General features: G+C 43.8%; 1 protein-coding gene across 1 annotated transcript; it reads right to left on the reverse strand.

Moving 5' to 3' along the window:
* SLC10A4 (solute carrier family 10 member 4) lies at positions 1 to 27,387 on the reverse strand. The gene is made up of 3 exons (XM_069744498.1): positions 26,656 to 27,387; positions 16,066 to 16,276; positions 1 to 2,366 (listed from the first exon to the last, which is right to left on the reverse strand). The coding sequence occupies exons 1-3, from the start codon at positions 27,144 to 27,146 to the stop codon at positions 1,848 to 1,850; spliced, it is 1,221 nt and encodes a 406-aa protein (XP_069600599.1). The 5' UTR covers positions 27,147 to 27,387; the 3' UTR covers positions 1 to 1,847.

Below are 27,387 nucleotides of genomic sequence, written 5' to 3' on the forward strand. Positions count from 1 at the left end.
CAAAAAGAATGACTTTTTTTAATTTACGGTAGCTGAAAATTCATGATTCACAATTTTGAACAATTTGGCACAAAAAGAATGGTAATAATTACAAGCCAAAAATACGCAAGCGATAAATCCCTTAAAGCTCAGATGTGTAGTCACATGAGTTTCTGGGGATCATGGGTAACGACATACAGATTCCTATAAAGGAAAAGCAGGACTTTTTCATTTATATGTGACTGAAAAAGGAAAATAACCCGTTGCTTCATATCAGTTCAAGGAACACAAAGCCCCAAATCACCAAGGCTGGCGTTTTGTACCTCAGTCTTGTTGAAGTGTGCGCTGGAGTGAGATGCGCCGATCGGCCGATCACATGAGTAGTGGGAAGCAGCCAGGGCCAGTGATTGGCAGCAGCGGTCACATCAGTAGATGGGCGCAGCTTCACTGCAGCCAACTTGGTAAACAAATATGGACTCTCACCTGAGAACCCGTGCCACAGTAGCGAGTGATCTCACGGGGGAATATATACGCTTTTTCGGGTTATCATCTTATGCTGCCTCCTTTGGCCACATTTTTTATGAACTTGGAAAATCCCTTTAGGAAACTTTGTAAATACTTTGGGGCCGATTCATCAAGTAGTTTACATTAATTTTATAGTGTAAAACTGCTTGAAATATAACAATTGTACAACTCCTAATTTTGCAAAAATGTTGTGACTTATTGCGTTTTACATTAGTCCTGGGCAACGCTGCCGAGTTTTTAAAAAGTGGAAATGTTGGGTTGGAGAGAGCGTGGCCAAGTACACCCAATATATTTTGGTGCTAAGGTCTTTGCTACAGTATTATAGGACTATTGTCCTTCCGTCGAGCATGACTACTTCTATAGCAGTGTTTCCGGCTTTCCTACACTTGAGGAGCTTGATAAAGTGATTATTTAATATCATCATAAACAATTGGTATGTCATTTTAATGGGGTTGGAAAACCTTTTTAACATTTGATAGAAGAAGACGCGAGTGATTTATGGCATTTGGGTAAATTGCTCTTAAAAGGACTCTGTCGCCCCCAAAATGAAAATTAAACAATTTAAACATTTAGAAAGGGAACTTAGCCCCTATAAAAAATAGCACTAGCATTTGTACATTTTAGAGATTTAATGGTGGAGAAATCAATTCTCAGATGGGGAGAGAAATCAGAGCAACCCTGCACCGAGTGTGCACCATTAGGCTCCTAAAGTGTCAGTGTAAATGCACAGAATTGGAGACTGAGTTCAAGTAGAGCTTGCTCTGGGCAAGCGATTGCCGTCAATCAAGATCGATATGCTGATTGCACTGAGACCTGGATCCCACCATAGCGGCACCAAAGCGCCTTCATTTCCATAAGAAAAGTTGAATTCTGACACTTAAACACAGGATTGTACACAGCTGGTATTATTTTGATAGAGGCCATGGCCACTATATAAATGTTTAATTTGCATTTTGGAGGTGACCGTTCTTTCTAAAGCAGACAAAGCTGTCAGTCTGTTTATATATGACCATTTAGATATACCGTACATCTAAGGTAAGCATACCGTGAAATTCGTTTCATGCAGCACCATATAATCCAGATATTCTGATAATCTGGCACCTGTAGCAGAAGAATGAGCAGTGAGAATACAAATGAGTTTTGCATACAATTCTGCCACCTCTCTAATAATTTGGAATATCTGATAAATTGGCACATAAAGGATCCTATTGATGCTGAATTAAAGGAATTGTACTATATACTGTATGTCTGTATATATATATATTCATAGCTACTGATGAATGTCTTGGCAATGAGAACTTTCATGTAAACTTGACTATAGACATGTAAAGGGTCACACAGGACTAGTGCGGATGTGATGGAGGCTCCGAGGGTACAGCATTTTGGTCTTCTGATGTCACTGTCCCATAGGACACTTCATTAATTTCTTCCTCTTTCAGCTTTTTATAAGAAATATCCGTGTCGTCATCTTCGTCCATAGGTTCTGGCTTGTGAAGAACTTCCTTCCGGTACAGTTTATATACTAGGACATATATCCCTGCCTCGGCGGCCTGGAATAGTGCGTACAGCAGTGGAAACATGTACATGCTTCCTATGAGATGTGCTGGGAAGGCAAGCTTCAGGAGCGCTGTGCATAGCTGGACATTCTGACACCCGGTCTCCAGAGACACCGTTCTCCTGCAGTTGGGGGGCAGTTTGAATAGAGTGGCTAGCCCATATCCCATTGAATAGCCTATCATGGGCATGATCACTGCCACAATATACACAGAGGGGGGTATAGTAGCCAGTAGTTCTGGTCCCAGCATTGCCCCAGTAAGAATAAACAGAAGGACCAAGGTGACCAGGAGAGACCAAAGAGACACCTGAAGGAAAAGAACAAGAGACGACAATGACATTCTGCAAATATTGGAAATATATTCTGGGCAAGAACGGTCATAGATAGAAATGTGTTGGCACAGAGGCAGTGCCCCTAATGCACAACTCAAAATATACCCCAGAATCAACACAAACAAGACAAAAGGGAACAGAAATTCCCAAATAACCTCACCAAGGACATCACAACCTGTAGGGAGATTATAATTGTCAAACAGACCACTTAGCTTGAAAACATCAGGTATGTGAAAAGGAATGTATAATTAGAAAATTACCTATTTTGTACATCCTGAAATCTTGCAGTTTTCACTCTAAAGACTGCTCTTTGCAATAGACTGACACTTGCTATTCTTTAGAGATCCCCTCTCTACATCAACTTCATGTTCATCCTAGGTAGTATTACAATAAAAATAACACCTTTATTACATAGGAGGAGGTAGAAAATATGGGATCCACTATTGACAGTAGGTGCAGCCAGGCTCGGACTGGCCCACCGGAGAACCGGAGGATTCTCCGGTAGGCCCAGGCACTGACACCTGCTGGCATACTGGCTAGCAGCTGCCTAGGGCTCCACTGCTCCAGGGGCTCCTTGCCAGTGGCTATAGGGCCCCTGAGTAAAGGGGGCTCGCCCTGTGCCAGTAGCAGCAACTGGAGACAGGATCCTGTCCCCGCTGCTAAAGTAAAATGAATATTCACGCTTCCCCATGCCACTATGGGCGTGGAGAGGTGTGAATACCATTTCTTTTTAATAGCGGGTAGCGTTAGCTGTAGGGTGCAGCTAACACTGCCCGCATGTAAAGCCAAAGCCCCACCATACACACACACACACACACACTAACAAAGCACCGCACACCTACACACACACAGCACTGCACTGCACACATACACACACATGCAGGCACACAGACTCACAGAGCAGCTCACCTCCCGCATCCTGCTTCCTGTCTGAGACAGCCCAGCTGGATGACATCATCATTCAGCGTGCTGCTGTCTCAGTCAGAAAGCTTCCAGGAATCCAGCGAGTAAGAGGCTGCTGGGATGAGCTGCTGCTGTGGGGAGGTGAGCTGTGCTGTGTGTGCGCCTGCATGTGTGTGACTGCGTGTGTGAGTGTGCGCTTGCGTGTGTGTGTGTGAGCCTGCGTGTGTGTGTGTGTGCGAGCCTGAGTGTGTGTGCGCGCGCCTGCGTGTGTGTGTGCCTGCGTGTGTGTGTGCGCGCACCTGCGTGTGTGTGTGTGATGAGCTGCTGCGGTGAGCTGTGTGTGTGTGGTGAAGGACAATGACATTGGTGGAGGGAGACAATGATGGAGTTGATGGGCAATGATGGTGGTGGGGGAGGCAATGATGGAGGTGATGGGCAATGGTAGTGGTGGGAGGCAATGATGGAGGTTATGAAATGGGCAATGATGGTGGTGGGGGAGTGTTGTGAATTCTGCTCTTGGGTTCCCTCCAGTGGTTGTTGGTGGGAATGCAGTTGTCTCTGACTCGCAGTCCTGGCCAGGTGTATCGAATAATTACAATTCTGACTGGGATATTTAGGTGTGCAGGATCCTTTAGCCCTGCCAGTTGGCAATGTTTCTCTGGAAGTGTTGGATCTCTGCCTGGCCTCTCCTGCTTATCTGCCAATTCAGCAAAGATAAGTGTCTGTTTCTTTTCCTGTGGCACACATGCAGTGTGCTTATTTTCAGTACTGTTCGTTTGTTTTTCTTTTGTCCAGATTAGACTGTGTCTGTGTTTTCTCAGTCTGGTTGGTTTCACTGGAGTTGCAGATTTACGCTCCTACATCTTTTAGTAGATGTAGGAAGTTTTTTGTATATTCTGCTGTGGATTTTTTGAAGGGTTTTAATACTGACCGCACAGAACTCTGTCCTATCCTGTCATATCTAGCTAGAGTGGCCTCCTGTGCTAAATCCTGTTTTTTCTGCCTGTGTATGTTTTTTCCTCTCCGACTCACCGCCAATATTTGTGGGGGGCTGTCTATCCTTTGGGGATTTTCTCTGAGGCAAGACAGTATTCCGATTTCCATCTTTAGGGGTATTTAGTCCTCCGGCTGTGACGAGGTGTCTAGGTGTTTTAGGTACACTCCACGGCTACTTCTAGTTGCGGTGTTAAGTTCAGGTTTGCGGTCAGTATAGTGGCCACTTTCTCCAGTGAAAGTTCTCATGCAGCTCCAAGGTCACCGGATCATAACAGTACAACTGGCCAACAATGAGTTAAATGCATCTCAGAAGAAGGGAAGGAAGCTCTTGAGCCATTTTTTTTTCTCCAGTCTGTTTTGTGTTCTCTTCCCTCTTAATATCTGGGTGGCTGAGGAGCCTGGTGCAAGCATGAATGTTCAGGAATTAGCTTCTCGTGTAGACTAGCTTGCTGCTAGGGTGCAAGGTATTTTTTATTATATTGTTCAGACTCCTGCTTTAGAACCGAAGATTCCTACTCCTGATTTGTTTTCTGGTGACAGGTCTAAATTTTTGAGTTTTAAAATCAACTGTAAACTGTTTTTTTGACCTGATACCTTGATCCTCTGGTGATTCCATTCAGCAGGTAAAAATCGTAATCTCCCTGCTGCGTGGCGACCCGCAGGATTGGGCGTTTTCCCTGGAATCTGGGAATCCGGCTTTGCTTAATATTGACTCTTTTCAGGCTTTAGGACTATTATATGATGAACCTAATTCTGTGGATCAAGCTGAGAAGACCTTGTTGGCCCTGTCTCAGGGTCAAGAGGCGGCAGAATTTTATTGTCAGAAATTCAGAAAATGGTCTGTATTGACTAAATGGAATAATGATGCTTTGGCGGCAATTTTCAGAAGGGGGCTTTCTGAATCCGTTAAAGATGTTATGGTGGGGTTTCCCACGCCTTCCGGTCTGAGTGATTCTATGTCTCTAGCCATTCAGATTGACCGACGCCTGCGGGAGAGCAGAACTGTGCGCGCTGTGGTGTTATCCTCAGAGCAAATTTCTGAGCCTATGCAATGTGATAGAATTCTGTCTAGAACGGAACGACAAGGTTTCAGACGTCAAAATAGGTTGTGTTATTATTGTGGCGACGCTTCTCATGTCATTTCTGTCTGCCCTAAGCGAACAAAGAGGATCGCCAGTTCAATTACCATCAGTACTGTACAACCTAAATTTCTGTTATCTGTGTCCTTGATCTGCTCATTGTCATCATTTTCTGTCATGGCGTTTGTGGATTCAGGCGCCGCCTTGAATTTAATGAATTTTGAGTTTGCCAAGCGTTGTGGTTTTCCCTTGCAGCCTTTGCAGAACCCTATTCCTTTGAGGGGCATTGATGCTACACCCTTGGCTAGAAATAAGCCCCAGTTTTGGACACAGGTAACCATGCGCATGGCGCCAGCCCATCAGGAAGATTGTCGATTTCTGGTGTTGCATAACTTGCATGATGTTATCGTGCTGGGTTTTCCATGGTTGCAGGTACATAATCCTGTGTTGGACTGGAAGTCCATGTCTGTGACTAGTTGGGGTTGTCAGGGGGTTCATAATGATGTTCCTTTGATGTCAATCTCCTCTTCTTCACTTTCTGAAATTCCAGAGTTTTTGTCTGATTTTCAGGATGTATTCGATGAGCCCAAGTCCAGTTCCCTTCCACCGCACAGGGACTGTGATTGTGCTATTGACTTGATTCCAGGCTGTAAGTTTCCTATGGGTCGACTTTTTAATCTATCTGTGCCTGAACATACCGCCATGCGGAGCTATATTAAGCAGTCTTTGGAGAAAGAGCATATTCGGCCATCTTCTTCACCGTTGGGAGCGGGGTTCTTTTTTGTTGCTAAAAAAGATGGTTCCTTGAGACCCTGTATAGATTATCGCCTCTTGAATAAAATCACGGTCAAGTTTCAATACCCGTTACCTTTGCTTTCCGATTTATTTGCTAGGATTAAGGGAGCTAGTTGGTTTACCAAGATTGACCTTCAAGGGGCATATAATCTTGTTCGTATTAAGCAGGGTGATGAATGGAAAACTGCGTTTAACACGCCCGAAGGCCATTTTGAATACCTTGTGATGCCATTCGGACTCTCTAATGCTCCATCTGTTTTCAGTCCTTCATGCATGATATCTTCCGGACTTATCTTGATAAATTCTTGATTGTATATTTGGACGATATTTTGATTTTTTCCGATGATTGGGAGTCTCATGTGCAACAGGTCAGGATGGTATTTCAGATCCTTCGTGACAATGCCCTGTCTGTGAAAGGGTCTAAGTGTCTCTTTGGGGTGCAGAAAGTCTCTTTTTGGGCTTCATTTTTTCTCCTTCGTCTATAGAGATGGATCTGGTTAAGGTTCAGGCCATTCATGATTGGATTCAGCCCACATCCATGAAGAGCCTTCAGAAATTTTTGGGTTTTGCAAATTTTAATCGCCGTTTCATTGCTAATTTTTCCAGCGTGGTTAAACCCTTGACCAATTTGACGAAGAAGGGCGCTGATGTGGCAAATTGGTCCTCTGCGGCTGTCTCTGCCTTTCAGGAGCTTAAACGTTGATTTACTTCTGCTCCAGTGTTGCGCCAACCGGATGTTTCTCTTCCGTTTCAGGTTGAGGTTGACGCTTCTGAGATTGGGGCAGGGGCCGTTTTGTCTCAGAAGGATCCTGTTGGTTCCTTAATGAAACCGTGTGCCTTCTTTTCCCGTAAGTTTTCGCCTGCTGAACGCAATTATCATGTCGGCAATCAGGAGTTGTTGGCTATGAAGTGGGCATTTGAGGAGTGGCGACATTGGCTTGAGGGAGCTAAGCACCGTATTGTGGTCTTGACCGATCATAAGAATTTGATTTACCTCGAGTCTGTTAACGGCTGAATCCTAGACAGGCTCGATGGTCCTTGTTTTTTTCCCGTTTTGATTTCGTGGTCTCGTACCTTCTGGGTTCTAAGAATATTAAGGCTGATGCCCTCTCTAGGAGTTTTTTGCCTGATTCTCCTGAGGTCTCAGAGCCGGTCGGTATTCTGAAAGAGGGGGTGGTCCTTTCTGCCATTTCCCCTGATTTACAACGGGTTCTTCAGGAATTTCAGGTTGACAAACCTGACCGCTGTCCTGTGGGGAAATTGTTTGTTCCTGACAGATGGACTAGTAGTGATTTCTGAGGTTCACTGTTCCGTGTTGGCCGGTCATCCTGGCATTTTTGGCACCAGAGATTTGGTTGGTAGGTCCTTTTGGTGGCCTTCATTGTCACGTGATGTGCGTTCTTTTGTGCAGTCCTGTGGGACATGTGCGCGGGCCAAGCCTTGTTGCTCCCGTGCTAGTGGGTTGCTTTTGCCATTGCCAGTCCCTAAGAGGCCCTGGACACATATTTCGATGGATTTTATTTCTGATCTTCCTGTCTCCCAGAGGATGTCTGTTATCTGGGTTGTTTGTGACCGGTTCTCTAAGATGGTTCATTTGGTGCCCTTACCTAAATTGCCTTCCTCTTCTGATTTGGTTCCGTTGTTCTTTCAGCATGTGGTTCGTTTGCATGGTATTCCGGAGAATATTGTTTCCGACAGAGGTTCCCGGTTTGTTTCTAGGTTTTGGCGGGCCTTTTGTGCTAGGCTGGGCATTGATTTGTCTTTTTCTTCTGCATTTCATCCTCAGACAAATGGCCAGACCGAGCGTACTAATCAGACCTTGGAGACTTATTTGAGATGCTTTGTGTCTGCTGATCAGGATGATTGGGTGGCCTTCTTGCCATTGGCCGAGTTTGCCCTTAATAATCGGGCTAGTTCTGCTACCTTGGTTTCGCCTTTCTTTTGTAATTTTGGTTTTCATCCTCGTTTTTCTTCTGGGCAGGTTGAGCCTTCTGACTGTCCTGGTGTGGATTCTGTGGTGGACAGATTGCAGCAGATTTGGGCTCATGTGGTGGACAAGTTGGTGTTGTCTCAAGAGGAGGCTCAACGTTTTGCTAATTGTCGTCGGTGTGTTGGTTCCCGGCTTCGGGTTGGGGATCTGGTCTGGTTGTCTTCCCGTCATGTTCCTATGAAGGTTTCTTCTCCTAAGTTTAAACCTCGGTTTATTGGTCCTCATAGGATTTCTGAGATTATTAATCCGGTGTCTTTTCGACTGGCGCTTCCGGCCTCTTTTGCTATCCATAATGTCTTCAATAGATCTTTGTTGCGGAAATATGTGGAGCCCGTTGTTCCCTCTGCTGATCCTCCGGCCCCTGTGTTGGTTGATGGGGAGTTGGAATATGTTGTTGAGAAGATTTTGGATTCCCGTTTTTCGAGGCGGAAGCTTTAGTACCTGGTCAAATTGAAGGGTTATGGCCAGGAGGATAATTCTTGGGTTTTTGCCTCTGATATCCATGCTGCTGATTTGGTCCGTGCCTTTCATCTGGCTCATCCTGATCGTCCTGGGGGCCCTGGTGAGGGTTCGGTGACCCCTCCTCAAGGGGGGGGTACTGTTGTGAATTCTGCTCTTGGGTTCCCTCCAGTGGTTGTTGGTGGGAATGCAGTTGTCTCTGACTCGCAGTTCTGGCCAGGTGTATCGAATAATTACAATTCTGACTGGGATATTTAGGTGCGCAGGATCCTTTAGCCCTGCCAGTTGGCAATGTTTCTCTGGAAGTGTTGGATCTCTGCCTGGCCTCTCCTGCTTATCTGCCAGTTCAGCAAAGATAAGTGTCTGTTTCTTTTCCTGTGGCACACATGCAGTGTGCTTATTTTCAGTACTGTTCGTTTGTTTTTCTTTCGTCCAGATTAGACTGTGTCTGTGTTTTCTCAGTCTGGTTGGTTTCACTGGAGTTGCAGATTTACGCTCCTACATCTTTTAGTAGATGTAGGAAGTTTTTTGTATATTCTGCTGTGGATTTTTTGAAGGGTTTTAATACTGACCGCACAGAACTCTGTCCTATCCTGTCATATCTAGCTAGAGTGGCCTCCTGTGCTAAATCCTGTTTTTTCTGCCTGTGTATGTTTTTTCCTCTCCGACTCACCGCCAATATTTGTGGAGGGCTGTCTATCCTTTGGGGATTTTCTCTGAGGCAAGACAGTATTCCGATTTCCATCTTTAGGGGTATTTAGTCCTCCGGCTGTGACGAGGTGTCTAGGTGTTTTAGGTACACTCCACGACTACTTCTAGTTGCGGTGTTAAGTTCAGGTTTGCGGTCAGTATAGTGGCCACTTTCTCCAGTGAAAGTTCCCATGCAGCTCCAAGGTCACCGGATCATAACAGGGGAGGCAATGATGGAGGTGATGGGCAATGATGGTGGTGGGGGAGGCAATGATGGAGGTGATGGGCAATGCTGGTGGTGGGAGGCAGTGATGGAAGTGATGAAATGGGCAATAATGGTGGCGGGGGGAGGCAATGATGGAGGTGATGGGCAATGATGTTGGTGGGGGGAGGCAATGATGGAGGTGATGATGGAGGTGATGAAATGGACAATGATGGTGGGGAGGAAGCAATTATGCAGGTGGTGGAATGGGCAGTGATGGAGGTGGTGGGGGAGAATGATAGGGGTGGTGCGGGAGAAGGCAATGATGAAGGTGGTGATGAGGACAATGATGGGGTGGAGAGGGGCTGCATTATACTTTATGAGGGGGGCTGCATTATATTCTGTGGTGGGGCTGCATTCTCTCAGTTGACTACATTATATTCTGTGGTGGCTGCATTATACTAAATGAGGGGGGCTGCATTATACCGTATGATGGTGATACATTATATTCTATGGTGGGGACTGCGCTATACCTGGGGGGGTTGCATTATATTTTGTGGGGTGCTACATTATATTCTATGAGAGGGGACTGCATTATATTTTATGAAGGGGCTACATTATATTCTGTGAGGGGGCTACCCCAACCCTTGCTACATAATTAAGAAGGGAACTACCTTACATTATACCCTGATATTAGCGCTTTTTACTGCACAATTGGTCTTGCATCTATTTCTATGTAGCTACATAGTGGGCCCCAAGAATGATTTTCTCTGGTGGGCCCAAGGTGCTCCAGTCCGACGCTGGATGCAGTCCACCTCCTCCTCCTTCCTGCACACCTCTTCTCATGTCACAGACTATGCCTACAACACTCTCGTAAAAGTCTGGCTAAGCTTTTTTATGCAAAACCAAAAACATGGGTGAGCACACCTGTTGGAATAAGTGTAATATGTTGGTTCACATTCACACTGTAACAATTAACAGACAAATCTAACCTAGTATAATAACAGTTAACGTGTTCCCTGCCGTAATTGAATAAAGAGTAGTAAAACAACATAGGATACTTAGTTGACTTTTTTTTTTTAAGTGTAAAATCCATCCCACTATGACAAGTTGTACCAAATGTGGATGGTCCCTAATTTTAGTAACTCACCAGACTATGTGCCAGCTGACCTCAAAACAGACAGGGACAGAGCAGAACCTGGACCGGACTCTGTCTTACACCTGCTTGTGGAAAGCTAAATAGACAAGGTGAGCAGTCAGATCTAGGTCCTTCTCTTTTGAGGCCTGCTGGCACATGGAGAGGTGAGATACTAGAGTTAGGGACCTTCCTACTTAGATACACCTTGTCGTGGTGGGACTTTTATGCTTTTTTTTTTATAAAAAAGGTGATAGTTAAGTACCCTATTTTTTTTACATAAATGACTACTATTTACTTACCTATTACATGATATCTATTCATTCATAGTAACATAGTAACATAGTAACATAGTTAGTAAGGCCGAAAAAAGACATTTGTCCATCCAGTTCAGCCTATATTCCATCATAATAAATCCCCAGATCTACGTCCTTCTACAGAACCTAATAATTGTATGATACAATATTGTTCTGCTCCAGGAAGACATCCAGGCCTCTCTTGAACCCCTCGACTGAGTTCGCCATCACCACCTCCTCAGGCAAGCAATTCCAGATTCTCACTGCCCTAACAGTAAAGAATCCTCTTCTATGTTGGTGGAAAAACCTTCTCTCCTCCAGACGCAAAGAATGCCCCCTTGTGCCCGTCACCTTCCTTGGTATAAACAGATCCTCAGCGAGATATTTGTATTGTCCCCTTATATACTTATACATGGTTATTAGATCGCCCCTCAGTCGTCTTTTTTCTAGACTAAATAATCCTAATTTCGCTAATCTATCTGGGTATTGTAGTTCTCCCATCCCCTTTATTAATTTTGTTGCCCTCCTTTGTACTCTCTCTAGTTCCATTATATCCTTCCTGAGCACCGGTGCCCAAAACTGGACACAGTACTCCATGTGCGGTCTAACTAGGGATTTGTACAGAGGCAGTATAATGCTCTCATCATGTGTATCCAGACCTCTTTTAATGCACCCCATGATCCTGTTTGCCTTGGCAGCTGCTGCCTGGCACTGGCTGCTCCAGGTAAGTTTATCATTAACTAGGATCCCCAAGTCCTTCTCCCTGTCAGATTTACCCAGTGGTTTCCCGTTCAGTTTGTAATGGTGATATTGATTCCCTCTTCCCATGTGTATAACCTTACATTTATCATTGTTAAACCTCATCTGCCACCTTTCAGCCCAAGTTTCCAACTTATCCAGATCCATCTGTAGCAGAATACTATCTTCTCTTGTATTAACTGCTTTACATAGTTTTGTATCATCTGCAAATATTGATATTTTACTGTGTAAACCTTCTACCAGATCATTAATGAATATGTTGAAGAGAACAGGTCCCAATACTGACCCCTGCGGTACCCCACTGGTCACAGCGACCCAGTTAGAGACTATACCATTTATAACCACCCTCTGCTTTCTATCACTAAGCCAGTTACTAACCCATTTACACACATTTTCCCCCAGACCAAGCATTCTCATTTTGTGTACCAACCTCTTGTGCGGCACGGTATCAAACGCTTTGGAAAAATCGAGATATACCACGTCCAATGACTCACCGTGGTCCAGTCTATAGCTTACCTCTTCATAAAAACTGATTAGATTGGTTTGACAGGAGCGATTTCTCATAAACCCATGCTGATATGGAGTTAAACAGTTATTCTCATTGAGATAATCCAGAATAACATCCCTCAGAAACCCTTCAAATATTTTACCAACAATAGAGGTTAGACTTACTGGCCTATAATTTCCAGGTTCACTTTTAGAGCCCTTTTTGAATATTGGCACCACATTTGCTATGCGCCAGTCCTGCGGAACAGACAGGACATTCCTTTAATTCTAGGTCATACTAAGTTTTCTAATGTCCATGTGGTTTTGTAAGCAGAAGGAGCGGGCTGGGGGTACCTTTCTTGCGCTGGGGCCGGAACTGTCAGGACTGTCTCCTCTGTTGTCCAGGGGAAAGCTTAAGCAACCGGACTGACCTTTGCACCTAGTAGCAGGGGGCGTGGTTAGCTCAGGGAGAGTGGAGTGTGCGCAAAGACAGTCAGTCTTGGCAGGAACAGAGAGCAGAGAGAAGTGAGTGCTTCGTCCCTGCAGTACTGGAGCAGCGGAGTCCCACGCCCAAGAATCCCCTCGGCCACCCGCGGAGACAGTGGGCAGAGACTTGGAGTGCCTCCGCTGGCTCTCTCAAAACCGAGTGCCGAACACTGTGGACCTATTTGTGTCACGCTCGTACCACCCCAAAGAGCACGTGACCGTGAACTGTGCTCTGACTCCCTGGTCCATAGCTGACGGGCTACAGTGGACCTTGCGGTGGCATGCACTTTTCCCACGACCCCAATCCACGGATTAAAAATAGTGATGAGCGAATATACTCATTGCTCGGGTTTTCCAGAGCACGCTCGGGTGATCTCCGAGTATTTGTTAGTGTTCGAGATTTAGTTTTCATTACGGCAGCTGAATGATTTACAGCTATTAGCCTGCTTGATTACATGTGGGGATTCCCTAGCAACCAGGCAACCCCCACATGTACTCAGGCTTTGTGATTTTGTTCAAGCATTATGGAAAGTTACAAATTATGAATTCGCCCAAAAAATCTGGATAATAAAAACCAAAATTTCTAAGCAAACATCCCAAAATTTTGAGGATTTAAAAAACTAGAAAAAAACAGCAAAACGAGGCAGACATGCTTACCTGCCTAGGCCTCTAAACAAATGCACTATCAGGATGCAGTGGACCCATGTGGTTAAGATAGAGACTACACAGGTGCAGCATAACCGATGAGGCAGTCACTCTCAACCTACCAAACTAATGGAGGGGGTGGCTGCTTGGCACATTACTGCACATAAAAGACTTGTATGTGGCGCTGTTCACACAATGGAGATGCACAGCATCCAGGCAGGCCTAGTAGTGACACCCTTCTATTAGATCAGGTGGGCCTGCCCAGCGCTATCCAAATGCACCCCATGTGAACAGACACCACAGTTTACAAGACAAAAAATTTTTATATTTTTTTTGTGTTTTTTGCACTTTTTTTCGGGGTGCAGTTGGGCCCATTTTTGTCTCGTAAACTGTGGTGTCTGTTCACATGGGGTGCATTTGGATAGCGCTGGGCAGGCCCGCCTGATCTAATAGAAGGGTGTCACTACTAGGCCTGCCTGGATGCTGTGCATCTCCATTGTGTGAACAGCGCCGCATACAAGTCTTTTATGTGCAGTAATGTGCCAAGCAGCCACCCCCTCCATTAGTTTGGTAGGTTGAGAGTGACTGCCTCATCGGTTATGCTGCACCTGTGTAGTCTCCATCTTAACCACATGGGTCCACTGCATCCTGATAGTGCATTTGTTTAGAGGCATAGGCAGGTAAGCATGTCTGCCTCGTTTTGCTGTTTTTTCTAATTTTTGGAGGATCTCTGAATCCTCTTCTTGTGCTCTTGCTGTTTAGGATTTAAAAAACTAGCATAAACATGGCATAAAATTCGGTATGAATTTAACACAAGATAAAAATGCCTAAAATTCAAACTGTAAAAAGGTGCAAAAAGAATGATAAATCAGAGTCTTACACTAGATGGTGCAATATAAACTCTATACAATTATTATTTCAGTAGAGAAAAATAAGGAGAATTCTGTGATGATGCTATTCATTGATTACAGGACTGGTGGGTTATGTGTTATTGGCTGTGACACGGAGAGTGTCTGTGCTCTCAGTAAATTGGCAGAAGAGAGGATGGATATATCACATCGCCATATAGAGAGCAGGGAGTTCCATTACTCATAGACGTGCCTGTTCTATGTCTGCTATCTATAAATCAGGGAGTGTCTCTTACTGACAAGTGAGGGATATGGCTGCAGCTGCACTTACCAATAATACATTATCCCAGTCAGATATAAATGGGGATGATTGGAGTCCGCCTATAACAATGCAATACATGACTACACAATGTATCTACTAAAGAAGGTCTTAAGGCCCTCACCTATAGACAAAAGTTGGTTGACAGGCAAGACAAGCTGTCAATCTAATGTGTATTGGGGGTCTCCTGACCCTACACTGAAATGTTATGTTGGAGGAGATAGGGATCGGACAGTTGGAATTCAATTGCTCGATCACTTTGACCTGCATGCGAACAATATGAATCTGGCAGTGGCTGTTCCCATGAAGAATACAAGAACGCTTGGCTGAGTTGAGTTCTCCCGTGTGTGGGAAGCTGGGAGAGATGGCTGTCAGCCGAATGACAGTTTTCTGATGTGTATGGCCAGCTTTAATTTGCTACACAATCTCAATCTCCTTAATCTTTTAACAGAAACAGCTTTTTAAGGGAAGTTCTTAAATTGCTTTCATTTGTTAGACAGCATTAAAATAAGCAAGTCTGCAATTGACTTGCTTTTTCCATGTGCTGTCCTTCACTGCAATGAGAGCTTTTTATCTTTTCTAGCGTACAGCTTGTTTCCATGGAGCACGACCTCTAGTGCCCTGCCTAGTGTGCAGTAGTTACATTACAGAAGAGGGATTAAGTCTCAACATCCCAGTCAGCTCTCTGTAGTCCACTTATTTCTATACAGCAGTGAGCTGCTCACCTCCCTCCCCATCCCTTATCTCCCTCTTATATGCTGAAGAGTTAGGCTATGTTCACATGTCCAGTTGTGATCAGTTAGAACGGATCCAGCAGAAATCCGTTGGCAAAAAAGTTGTGCAAACACAACTTTTTAGTCCGTTTTTAATTAACTGATCACTGCTACATACGTCTTTTTTAACAATGAAGTCTATGGAAAATTGATCCATTAATTAGCCATCCGCTTTTATTTTTTTTTCATTTGTAATGAATCCATTTTTTGCTTACTGGATCCAGTAAGCAAAATATGAATCTGTTACAAATGAAAGAAAAATGGATGGCTATTTAACGGATCCACAGACTTTAATTTAAAAAAAACGGATCCAGCAGACACCGGCACCATTTTCCTGAAGCCCACCGAAATTTTTAATAGTATGAAGATATTTTATGCCCATACTTTTAGTTTAACATGTATTATCCTGATGACAGGTTCTCTTTAATTTAATAATCTACCCATTTTTCTAATATCATTTCTGTCTTTGTTTTTCTTCCGATGATCATTTATTTGAGTCTTTCAGCATGCACTGGGGATTCTGAAACTGATTGTCATCGGAGACTGAGGCTGCTATCACTCCCATTCCTTTCTTTTCCACCCTTAAATTAGGCGTCCTGTTCCAGTAGTGGTGATTGAGAAGTGATTGCATCCTCTGCTACACTTCTTCTGTCCCCGCCACACCACATCTTCAGTCCACACTTCTTTTGTGCCTATCGCCTCACTTACTGAAACAAAACATTATCAGGGGATGGTGATAGAAGCAGGGTGAGTGACAGCAGCGATGCCCCATAGATTTTGTCACTATCTTAAAATGAATTGCCATCTACTTACCTTAAGTAGAATATCTGCAATCCTGCTGTAGCGGTAACGTACAAACACCCCCAGACCAATAGGCAGTAGGGTACTACAGAGGGTGAGGGTGACAGCACCGAGAGGTAAAAACTGTACAAGTGGAGTGTTAATCCATGGGCGACTGTAAATCCACAGGCAGAGCGGCATCAACAGTAGTGCCAGGAGTGTAGAGGATGTGGTCATGATGATGCTGGGAGTAGATTAAAACAGATTGCCATTATTAGTATAACAATAAGTAATGCAAATATTTTAGTGAACGTTAAGGCGGCTTAAAGGAAACCTGTGACATGATTCAGTCTGCCCAAACCACAGAAGTCATAAATCTGAGATCAGCTCCTGCTTTCCAAACCTGCATGCTTTAGTCTGAAATGCTGTGGCGTACAAAGAAAAATTATAATAGAAAGTATGGCTGGAGACTAAATGACTAGTCCAACAGGAGGGTCCTGGCAGCTTCGCCCCATCCGCTCATCCAGGCTGACATATTCTCCTTAGGTCTCTTCATATACACACATATAAGCCTAGCTAAGCAGCAGGGAGAAGCCGCCGTGGACCTACAGTGGCTTGCAAAACTAGTAACCACTTTTTCATGCTTTGCTACCTTATAACATGGAATTTCACTGTTTATGTTGAGGGTTTGCATCAGTTCATGTAAAAACATGTCTACAACCATGAACATTTGGTTTTCTTTTTATTGTGAAGTAAACAACAAATAGGACAAAATAACTGAAAACTTTGGTGTGCAGAACTATTCATCTCCTAAAGTCAGTACCTCCTTTTGCTGCAATAACAGCTACAAGTGGCTTGGGATAAGTCTCTATATGAGCTTTCCACATCTTGCCACTGGGATTTTTGGGCATTCATCCAGGCAAAACTGTTTCAGCTCTTTTAACATAGATGGTTTCTTCTGATGAACAGCAATCTTCAAGTTTGACCACAGATTCTCAATTGGATTAAGGTCTGGGCTTTGACTAGGCCATTCCAAAACATTTACACGTTTCCCCTTAAACCACTTGAGTGTTCCTTTAGCAGTATGCTTTGGGTCATTGTCTTGTTGAAAGGTGAACCTCCATCCCAGTCTCAAATCACTACTGAAACAGGTTTGCTCAAGAATATCCCTGTTTTTTGCACCATCCATCTTTCGTTTGACTTGGACCATTTTCCCTGTACCTGCTGCCGAAACACAGCATGATGTTGCCTCCACCATGTTTCACTGTGGGGATGGTGTTCTTGGGGTGATGAGTTGCATTGGTTTGGCTCAGGACAGAGCATATAATAGGTGGCCAAAAAGTTCACTTTTGGTCTCATTTGACCACAGCACCTTCTTCCATATACTTGGGGGTCTCCCACATAAGTAAAGACTTCTTTCTGCCCACCTTTCCATAAAGGCCACCTCTATGGAGTGTACGGGGAATAGAAGCAGAGCGCCGGGGACGGACAGCGGTAGGTAAGTATGTAGTTTTAACTTTTACGATGGTAACCAGGGTAAACATCGGGTTACTAAGCGCGGCCCTGCGCTTAGTAACCCGATGTTCACCCTGGTTACCGGCATTGTTGGTCGCTGGAGAGCGGTCTGTGTGACAGCTCTCCAGCGACCAAACAGCGACGCTGCAGCGATCCGGATCGTTGTCGGTATCGCTGCAGCGTCGCTCAGTGTGACGGTACCTTTATTCTGCACATCACTTAAGGAATATTGAATATATTGAATATGTGAGATGGAAGATTTTATATAAATTCAGATCGAGAGACTTAATGAAGCTGAGTATCTGGAGCTTGTGCACTGGATTCTCTTCTGCAGAGTTTTCCTTTTGGCCAACCACTGTGATTGACAAGGATTGACGACATGTATAAATTCATTTCTCATCTGGCTGATGGCATCAGACTAAGTCCAAAGAGGCGAAAGAACTATCCAGTGTAAAAATATCAGATCTGAGAGGTTGCAGATATTCTAGTCTTTTACAATTCATATATAGTATGAAAGCAATGAAGGGGCATCCTGCAGGCAACAGGGAGAGTTAGGCTTGGCCAGAAATAAACCTGTAGCTTCATTGAACCTGTAGACCACTGATGATGCTGACTACTGGACAGACATTCACACTATGGGGGGAGGGCTGGAGCCCTGAAGTAAATTTTCAGCAGGGAAAATCCATAGGCAACACTGTTATCTTTGAGTTCTAGGGTCCTGTGATAGAATCCCACCAACGACAATAATTGAAAGGAGTTTATATCTTCTGATTTTCCATATCGGGTTTTTCCAGATGTATGATCCCTTGTGTGAATGGAAATATACAGTACATGATGCACTAATGCTTAGAACATGGTGGCTCAGTGGGTAGTATTGTTGTTTTGCAGGGCTGGGGTCCTGGGTTCAAATCCCATCAAGGACAACGTCTTCAAGGAGTCTATATGTTCTCCCTGTGGGTTTTCTTCAGGTACTCTGGTTTCCTCCCACACTCCAAAGACACACTGGTATTTAGATAGTGAGAGCCAATGGGGACAGAGATGATGATGTCTGTAAAGTGCTATGGAATTTAATGGCGATATATAAGTGAGTAAAATAAATAAATATATGATGGTGGTGATGTTGTACATAGAAGGTTTTCCCTCTCTGGGATTAAATGGGTTTTCCGAAATTGCAACTTATCCTTCACCTGTAGAACTGTTGGAGTATGTTCTCTGCTTTTTACAGCAGTCCTTGTTGACAATGAATGAAGAAGTAGAACACGAGAACATCTACTCCACTGAAGACCTGGCTCTAGAAGCCCTTTCTGAAGGTTCATGCTGAGGAAGGCTGGCACCTAGCAGTTAGACCATCAGCAAGTTATCCCCTATCTTGTGATTTTGGGTAAAACCCCTTTAAGCAGTATTAGTCCTCTATAGTTTTCGGGTAGTGATGAGGAGCGACTGCCCAGGATCTATGTCTGTGCAGAGTTAGGATCTGTAATATAGGGCCCAATCGATACTGCCAGAGATAGGGATAATTGCCCCCTAAATGAATGAGGTGCTCAAGTGGACCAGTAAAAGCTAAGCTGCAGTCAGGAGCATACCGGAAGCCTAAACAAATGCGTACACCTGAATTGGCGACAAATGTCCCAATTGACTATCTGAGGTAAATGGGCTCAAGGGAATAGAGACATGTGAATCCATTCCAATAGAAGTAGCAACGTTATGTTTCCAAACAGGTGACTTGCATCTCTAGTGGGGACAAATTCCCCTGCAAAGTGTGTGGATCATATCATGATTATCTTATTCCTACATGCCAGTAAAGGGCGCAATAAATCCATTTGCTTTAGAACAGTTAATAAAACAAAGCTGTTAATTGTCATAATAAAAGCTGTATGACAAATCAATTGTGGATCGCTATATAATTAATATCCAAAGGACTTGTGAAACAATTAGTGTATGAATGTATCAGAAAGTGTTGATATATTGTGGATTCAATAATAATAATAATAATAATCTTTATTTTTATATAGCGCTAACATATTCCGCAGCGCTTTACAATTTGCACACATTATTATCACTGTCCCTGTTGGGGCTCACAATCTAAATTACGTGTATCATTATTACTATAGGCAAAGGAGAACCATGTAGATAGTCTGCTTTACATGTCTTTTGGTTTGCGCTCATTTCTCTGAATTAATTGACATTTGACATTTTTGGCATGCTAGTCTTGATGTAAAATATATCTAGTCTCCCCATCATGTCTCAGTGGAAAAAGAGGCTCATGTCCCCTGACAAAGCCAGTGTTCTGGTGAAACATGTTGGAGAGGCTGATTATATTTTAAATGAAGAATAGTGTGTCCAAAGTGTGATTAATTGAGATATACTGTGTGTGTATATATATATATATATATATATATATATATATATATATATATATATATATATATACTAGATTGTGGCCCGATTCTAACGCATCGGGTATTCTAGAATATGTATGTCCCCGTAGTATATGGACAATGATGATTCCAGAATTCGCGGCAGACTGTGCCCGTCGCTGATTGGTCGAGGCAACCTTTATGACATCATCGTCGCCATGGCAACCATTATGACATCTACGTCGATACTGTGCCCGTCGCTGATTGGTCGAGGCGAATTCGCGGCAGACTGTGCCCGTCGCTGATTGGTCGAGGCAACCTTTATGACATCATCGTCGCCATGCTGTGCCCGTCGCCTGGCGGCCTCGACCAATCAGAGACGCGGGATTTCCAGGACAGACAGAAAGACAGACAGACGGAAAAACCCTTAGGCAATTATACAGTGGGGCAAAAAAGTATTTAGTCAGTCAGCAATAGTGCAAGTTCCACCACTTAAAAAGATGAGAGGCGTCTGTAATTTACATCATAGGTAGACCTCAACTATGGGAGACAAACTGAGAAAAAAAAATCCAGAAAATCACATTGTCTGTTTTTTTTAACATTTTATTTGCATATTATGGTGGAAAATAAGTATTTGGTCAGAAACAAAATTTCATCTCAATACTTTGTAATATATCCTTTGTTGGCAATGACAGAGGTCAAACGTTTTCTGTAAGTCTTCACAAGGTTGCCACACACTGTTGTTGGTATGTTGGCCCATTCCTCCATGCAGATCTCCTCTAGAGCAGTGATGTTTTTGGCTTTTCGCTTGGCAACACGGACTTTCAACTCCCTCCAAAGGTTTTCTATAGGGTTGAGATCTGGAGACTGGCTAGGCCACTCCAGGACCTTGAAATGCTTCTTACGAAGCCACTCCTTCGTTGCCCTGGTGGTGTGCTTTGGATCATTGTCATGTTGAAAGACCCAGCCACGTTTCATCTTCAATGCCCTTGCTGATGGAAGGAGGTTTGCACTCAAAATCTCACGATACATGGCCCCATTCATTCTTTCATGTACCCGGATCAGTCGTCCTGGCCCCTTTGCAGAGAAACAGCCCCAAAGCATGATGGTTCCACCACCATGCTTTACAGTAGGTATGGTGTTTGATGGATGCAACTCAGTATTCTTTTTCCTCCAAACATGACAAGTTGTGTTTCTACCAAACAGTTCCAGTTTGGTTTCATCAGACCATAGGACATTCTCCCAAAACTCCTCTGGATCATCCAAATGCTCTCTAGCAAACTTCAGACGGGCCCGGACATGTACTGGCTTAAGCAGTGGGACACGTCTGGCACTGCAGGATCTGAGTCCATGGTGGCGTAGTGTGTTACTTATGGTAGGCCTTGTTACATTGGTCCCAGCTCTCTGCAGTTCATTCACTAGGTCCCCCGCGTGGTTCTGGGATTTTTGCTCACCGTTCTTGTGATCATTCTGACCCCACGGGGTGGGATTTTGCGTGGAGCCCCAGATCGAGGGAGATTATCAGTGGTCTTGTATGTCTTCCATCTTCTAATTATTGCTCCCACTGTTGATTTCTTCACTCCAAGCTGGTTGGCTATTGCAGATTCAGTCTTCCCAGCCTGGTGCAGGGCTACAATTTTGTTTCTGGTGTCCTTTGACAGCTCTTTGGTCTTCACCATAGTGGAGTTTGGAGTCAGACTGTTTGAGGGTGTGCACAGGTGTCTTTTTATACTGATAACAAGTTTAAACAGGTGCCATTACTACAGGTAATGAGTGGAGGAAAGAGGAGACTCTTAAAGAAGAAGTTACAGGTCTGTGAGAGCCAGAAATCTTGATTGTTTGTTTCTGACCAAATACTTATTTTCCACCATAATATGCAAATAAAATGTTAAAAAAACAGACAATGTGATTTTCTGGATTTTTTTTTCTCAGTTTGCCTCCCATAGTTGAGGTCTACCTATGATGTAAATTACAGACGCCTCTCATCTTTTTAAGTGGTGGAACTTGCACTATTGCTGACTGACTAAATACTTTTTTGCCCCACTGTATATATAGATATACACTCATATACATAGCGATGCATTGTGATACATTCATTAATTAAAACATACATCCCTGGGATATTAATTGAATATAGAGGACACTATTTGTTATTTAGCTTTTATTATGGTAATTAAAGGTTAAAGGGGTTTTCCAAGAACAAAGTACATGCTAATCAATAGATCTTGGAATAATAATAATTTCCACTATTGAATGTGTTTAAATAAAATGTTCCTGTGCTGAGATAATCTTATAAATGTACGAACACAAGAACACACTGGCGCTTAACTAAAATTCTATTAAAAAAGCCGCTGGCACCATGGCAGGTAACGTGTGTATCCCTGCTAACCAAAACAGTTGTCATGAAAATCAATTAAGATGCTGTGCTAAGTATCAGACTGGTACTGAACGATAAATGTATAAATACCTCCGTGCAGTGTGGCTGATGTGCAGGAAATGGCATAGGCAAGTGCGTGCCTGAAGGAAGCTTGAGAAAGAGGGACGGGTCCCTCAAAACGCATCGGAATTGGGCCCTGTGTATGTCCGTTAACAGGGGCACGTGACGACACCACTAAACCACCCCCCCACTCGTTACGCTACTACACGGCGGCGACATCGGCCGAGGCTGACCGCTGAACACCACAGCTACGAACGCGTGGGGGATTTTTTTACTAATGGGAGGACGCTCCCTTACTTTGGGCTGCATGCGCTAGATTTTCCTCAACAGAACGGACTGAACAATTGTAACCAGAACAACTACTTCAGGCACACACTTGCCTATGCCATTTCCTGCACATCAGCCACACTGCACAGAGGTATTTATACATTTATCTTTCAGTACCAGTCCCAATCTATTACTTAGCGCAGCATCTTAATTGGTTTTCAAATCTTATAAATGTGCCCCTGCGGTGTACTGTGTAATGGCCGTGTCTGACTGTACGGGGACATGGTCTGATCACACCACAGCTCCTGGGCAGGGGAGGAAGAAAGAGTATACAGACAGGACTGCGTGGGATCACAGCTGACTCTGTGAGGTAAAACATGTTTAAAAACGGACAAAAAATGTTTTACCTATCAGAAAGAATCAGCTGTGATCCCATACTGTCCTGTCCTGTACGGTCAGACACGGCCATTACACAGTACACAGCAGGGGCACATGTATAAGATTATCTCAGCACAGGAACATTTTTTACCACATCCAATTGTGAAACTTATTTTTCTTTTTATACTTTATTCTTATTTTTACTTTGTTTATGGAAAAGTTTTTAACGTTTTTATAATGGCTCAGAAACAAATGGATTTATAGTGCTCTTAATGGCCATCTACAAATATAAAGAATGTAACATTTTCCACATCTGAACCATAAGGCAGTAAATAATTGTTTGATCGCAGTATTATACTCATGGTGCTACACATACTGTGCCCCAAAATGTTGGGCAATAAGAAGGGCGGAGCGCAATATTTCAGCTTTCTCCAATTCTCATCTGTATTTGTTTAGGGGCTGAGGCCTGTACTCTGGATTAGACTTATGGTGTAATTGGAGCGCCCGCTAGGACCATGGGGTACTCGGGCCAGGTCTGGTTGTACTTAAAGGGGAAGGTCAAAGCAGCGGTGACCCGGTCCATAGTCCTGGGCGTCCAATTAAAGGGGATGAAGTGTAGTGGCAAATAAAGTCTATGGAGAAATGTTCGTGACGCCACCTGTGGTACTCGGCCAGGGATGGCCAATGTTGCTTAAAGAGGACCACTGGGGCAGAGGGTGTTGCAGCAAAGTTGGTATAGCTCTCCACAGGTGGAGCTTAGTCCCCAGGGCTACCGGTGCAGTTGGTAAGGGATGAAAGATGGTGGGGTGCAGGACTGAGGGTGCAGGAAATAATTGGAGGACACAGGCATTGCAGTTTCATTTACATTTACTGGTGAAATTGCAGGTGCAGTCCGGAGCACAGGTTACAGGTGTTGATGGGTCCGGGCAGCCTGGGAACTTCTTGGGATCCACCTTGCACATGTGGGTGCGGAAGCCTTCCTTTTGCGCTGTGCTCTCTGTCCCTTGCTGCCTGAAGCTTTACACAAGTTCCTCTTAGGCTTCTTTCACACTTCCGTCTTCCAAATCTGCACAGGATCCGTCAAGACGTTGAAATGACGGATCCTGTGCAGATTGTGGAAAACGTGTGCACTAGGCCCGTCTTTCTGACAGACCCATCGAGGCTATGTGCACCTCTTGTGTGTCTTCGCAGCGGTTTTCCGCTGCGAAAATGCATACACAACACAAACCAGGTTAAAAAAAATACAAAATCGCAGTATTCACACCTAACGGCGTCCGGCGCAGCGATGCTCCCGGCAGCTAGCGTTCCTAGAAATCTATTTCACAATGTATTACTAGGAATGCTAGCTGCCGGGAGCATCAGTGATGCTGCGCGGGACGTCGGTAGGTGAAAATATTGCGATTTTTTTTTTTATTATTATTTTTAACATTATATCTTGTTACTATTGATGCTGCATAGGCAGCATCAATAGTAAAAAGAGAAAAAGAGCGAGCGAGAGAGAATTTCCCTGACGGGAAATTCTTCCACGCATGCTCAGTTTGAAAAGACGGGACCCGTCGCTGGATTCCTGCATGTGGAAACGAAGCTCTGGCGCCGGCACTGTGGAGCGGAGCGTGCGGCCGCATAGCAACACATGGAGCCGCACGCTCCGCTCCGGAGTGCCGGCGCTAGCGCTTCGTTTCCACATGCGAGACACGGACGTGTTCCTCGCAAGTGAAAACAAGCCCTAATGCGTATAGTCAACCTTCATGATGGTCTGTAAAAGTAAGGCTCATCTATAAGGAACCTACCTTGGCTATTCTGTCTGAAGTTTCTTTACAGAACGACGTCAGGTTGCCACATAATGAAGCGGCCGTAGGTACTATTAGTGATGAAATGTCATGGACGGGGGCATGTCCTTTATAAATGAGTGGGACATAAGAAACATTTTGCTTTCTGCATCCTTTTTTGTAATCTCCCTGGTTTTCTGTCACAAAAGCTGCCAGGTATGCCAATTACAAATAATGCACGTTATTTACTAGGGGCATGTGCCACAGTGGTATAGAATGTCAGTGAAGTGCTGCGGAATATGATGGCCCTATATAAGCAAGCATACTACATAAATAAGTATGCACAGGTATAGGGCAGGACCAATGATCCTGTGACTGAGAAGACACGCAGCGTTATATCCGGAGTGCTATGTACATCGGCAGGATTATATGACGGCAGCATGGACATAACCTATTGAGAAATCAAATATACAGTATAGGTTATTTTTAATATTGATAATAATGTGAAGTGTAAATTGGTAAATGCCATATATTATTTGCCTTCCCAATTGCCTCCGTCTAGCCCTCCACTTTTACAATGAAGTTTTGTAATGAGAATTTTCCAAAATGCAATCTGTGGTTTGTGCTGTGTGCGAGGACAGTTTCTCCACATTGGAAGAATAGGTGCGCAGCTCCTGACTACCCCACAGCCACCATCTTTATTTTGTTAGGTATGTTCTTGTTTTTGTTCTCTGTACTTCTATCCTGTTACTTTTTTATTTATAGCTTATCTATGTAAAATCAATGTTCTATGTTTCAGATGACAAACATATTAACATATTATAGGAATAAAGAAAAACATTCAAAGAGGTCATAGTAAGAAATCTCATTAGTGATAAAAACTAGATAGCTCCACCCTATGGAATTACAACTTTAAAAAGGCTAAAAACAGGCCCTAGACAAAGCCTCAGTGAAACGGGCGTTGGGTTTGTTTTCCCACAGATGGGTATATATGCTATATATTGTATGACTTAACATTATTATACTTATCTATCTTGACTGTGTTCTCCCTTTTGGCTTCTGACCTGTTTTCCATTTCATTGGCTATAAGACAGTGGTCTAATCCCTGTTTCCACCTTACTCTTATTTATCTTTCCCTCTTTCTATATAAGTGAATTATGAGATAATCATATGAATAAATCAGCACACTGTTTGTCATACTTAATATAAAACATAAATTCTTTAAGGCAAAATTTAACTCGGTGACCAAATCAGACTATAGTACTAATGATGACTAACTTTGTATCACACAGTCAATCTACTATGTCCGTGCCAACATTGTTATAGTCTTTCTGTCCTATGTAGTCACATATTCTCCATGGCAGCCATGTATTTAATATTTTTTCCCCTTTTTAAACATTTTGTCCTTTATCATTATCATTAACAAAAGATTATTTTTATTCCCATTTTCATCATCTCTATCAATGTATTTATGCCTGGAGACAGACTAATATACAGACAAATATAACACTAGTAACCTGCATTCAAGATTGGCAATGGCATGTTACCTAGTCGCACCCCACGGAGACATCTTTTTTTGTATATTTGTTGTATATGTCACAGAACAATATTAAGAGTATATCACTTTTCTTGGGCAATTTATTTAATATGACCCCCAATGCTTTCTGTAGTGTAATGCTTTGTCCCTTTCTAATATTGGATATCTTGATTTCATCCTACAAACTGGATGACCTGTGTGTCTCTCCCATTGCATCCTGAGAGTTGTAGTACTATGATGAGGGCTACAGGTGGCCTTCCATCCTTATAAGCAACTATTTCTGTTTGATAGAAAGACTATGCATTGTGCTAAACACCCCCTACACACATACCTTCCATATCTCCCAGAGCTGAGGTCCCTTACCTGAGATTCATGTCTCCATTCACAAGAAGTGACATGATATTGGAGAGGTTTCCTCCAGGACAGCAGCCACACAGCAGAACAGCAATAGCTGCTACTTCATCCAGCTTGAAGATTAAAGCCAGGAGGAAAGCCATCAATGGCATGAGGACAAACTGACTGATGAGAGCCAGGAGGACCCCAATGGGTCTTCTCAGATGTTGTCCTATCTGACTTACTTCCACAGTGCAGCCCAAGCCCAACATGGTGACACACAGAGCCAATCCAACAAACACACTCAGCCCATGGTTCAGTGGGCTATCCCAGAAAGGTGGAGAGGTGGCTGGTATCTCAGGAAGAGCCCCTTCAAGTATTGCAGTCATGATGCTTGGATCTGTTCTGCTATCTCCAAAGATATAAGTGTCATCCAGGAGTGACCCTTCTGTGAAGTTTTCCCCAAAGTTCCATATTGTAGAATTAGGTCCATCCAGAGAACTGTCACTTGAGTTTGCCATTTTATAAACCAGTTTTCCTCCCTTTGGTTCTGAATGAGCTGATATTAGTGAAGAAGGAGGAGGTGGGAAGAGGAGGAAGGAGGAGGCAGGTTGCCCCTATCTCATCTTCAAGCAGCAGCCAGGCAGTAATGTCCTCTATCACATCTCATGCAGACGTCCAACCTCACCCTTCTCACCACCCCTCCTCACAGCAGCTCCAGGAGAAGGTCCATCCCAGTCTGGTCAACCTCCTGCTCAGACT

Source organism: Ranitomeya imitator, chromosome 1 (genome assembly GCF_032444005.1).
Source record: "Ranitomeya imitator isolate aRanImi1 chromosome 1, aRanImi1.pri, whole genome shotgun sequence".
Taxonomy (NCBI): domain Eukaryota; kingdom Metazoa; phylum Chordata; class Amphibia; order Anura; family Dendrobatidae; genus Ranitomeya; species Ranitomeya imitator.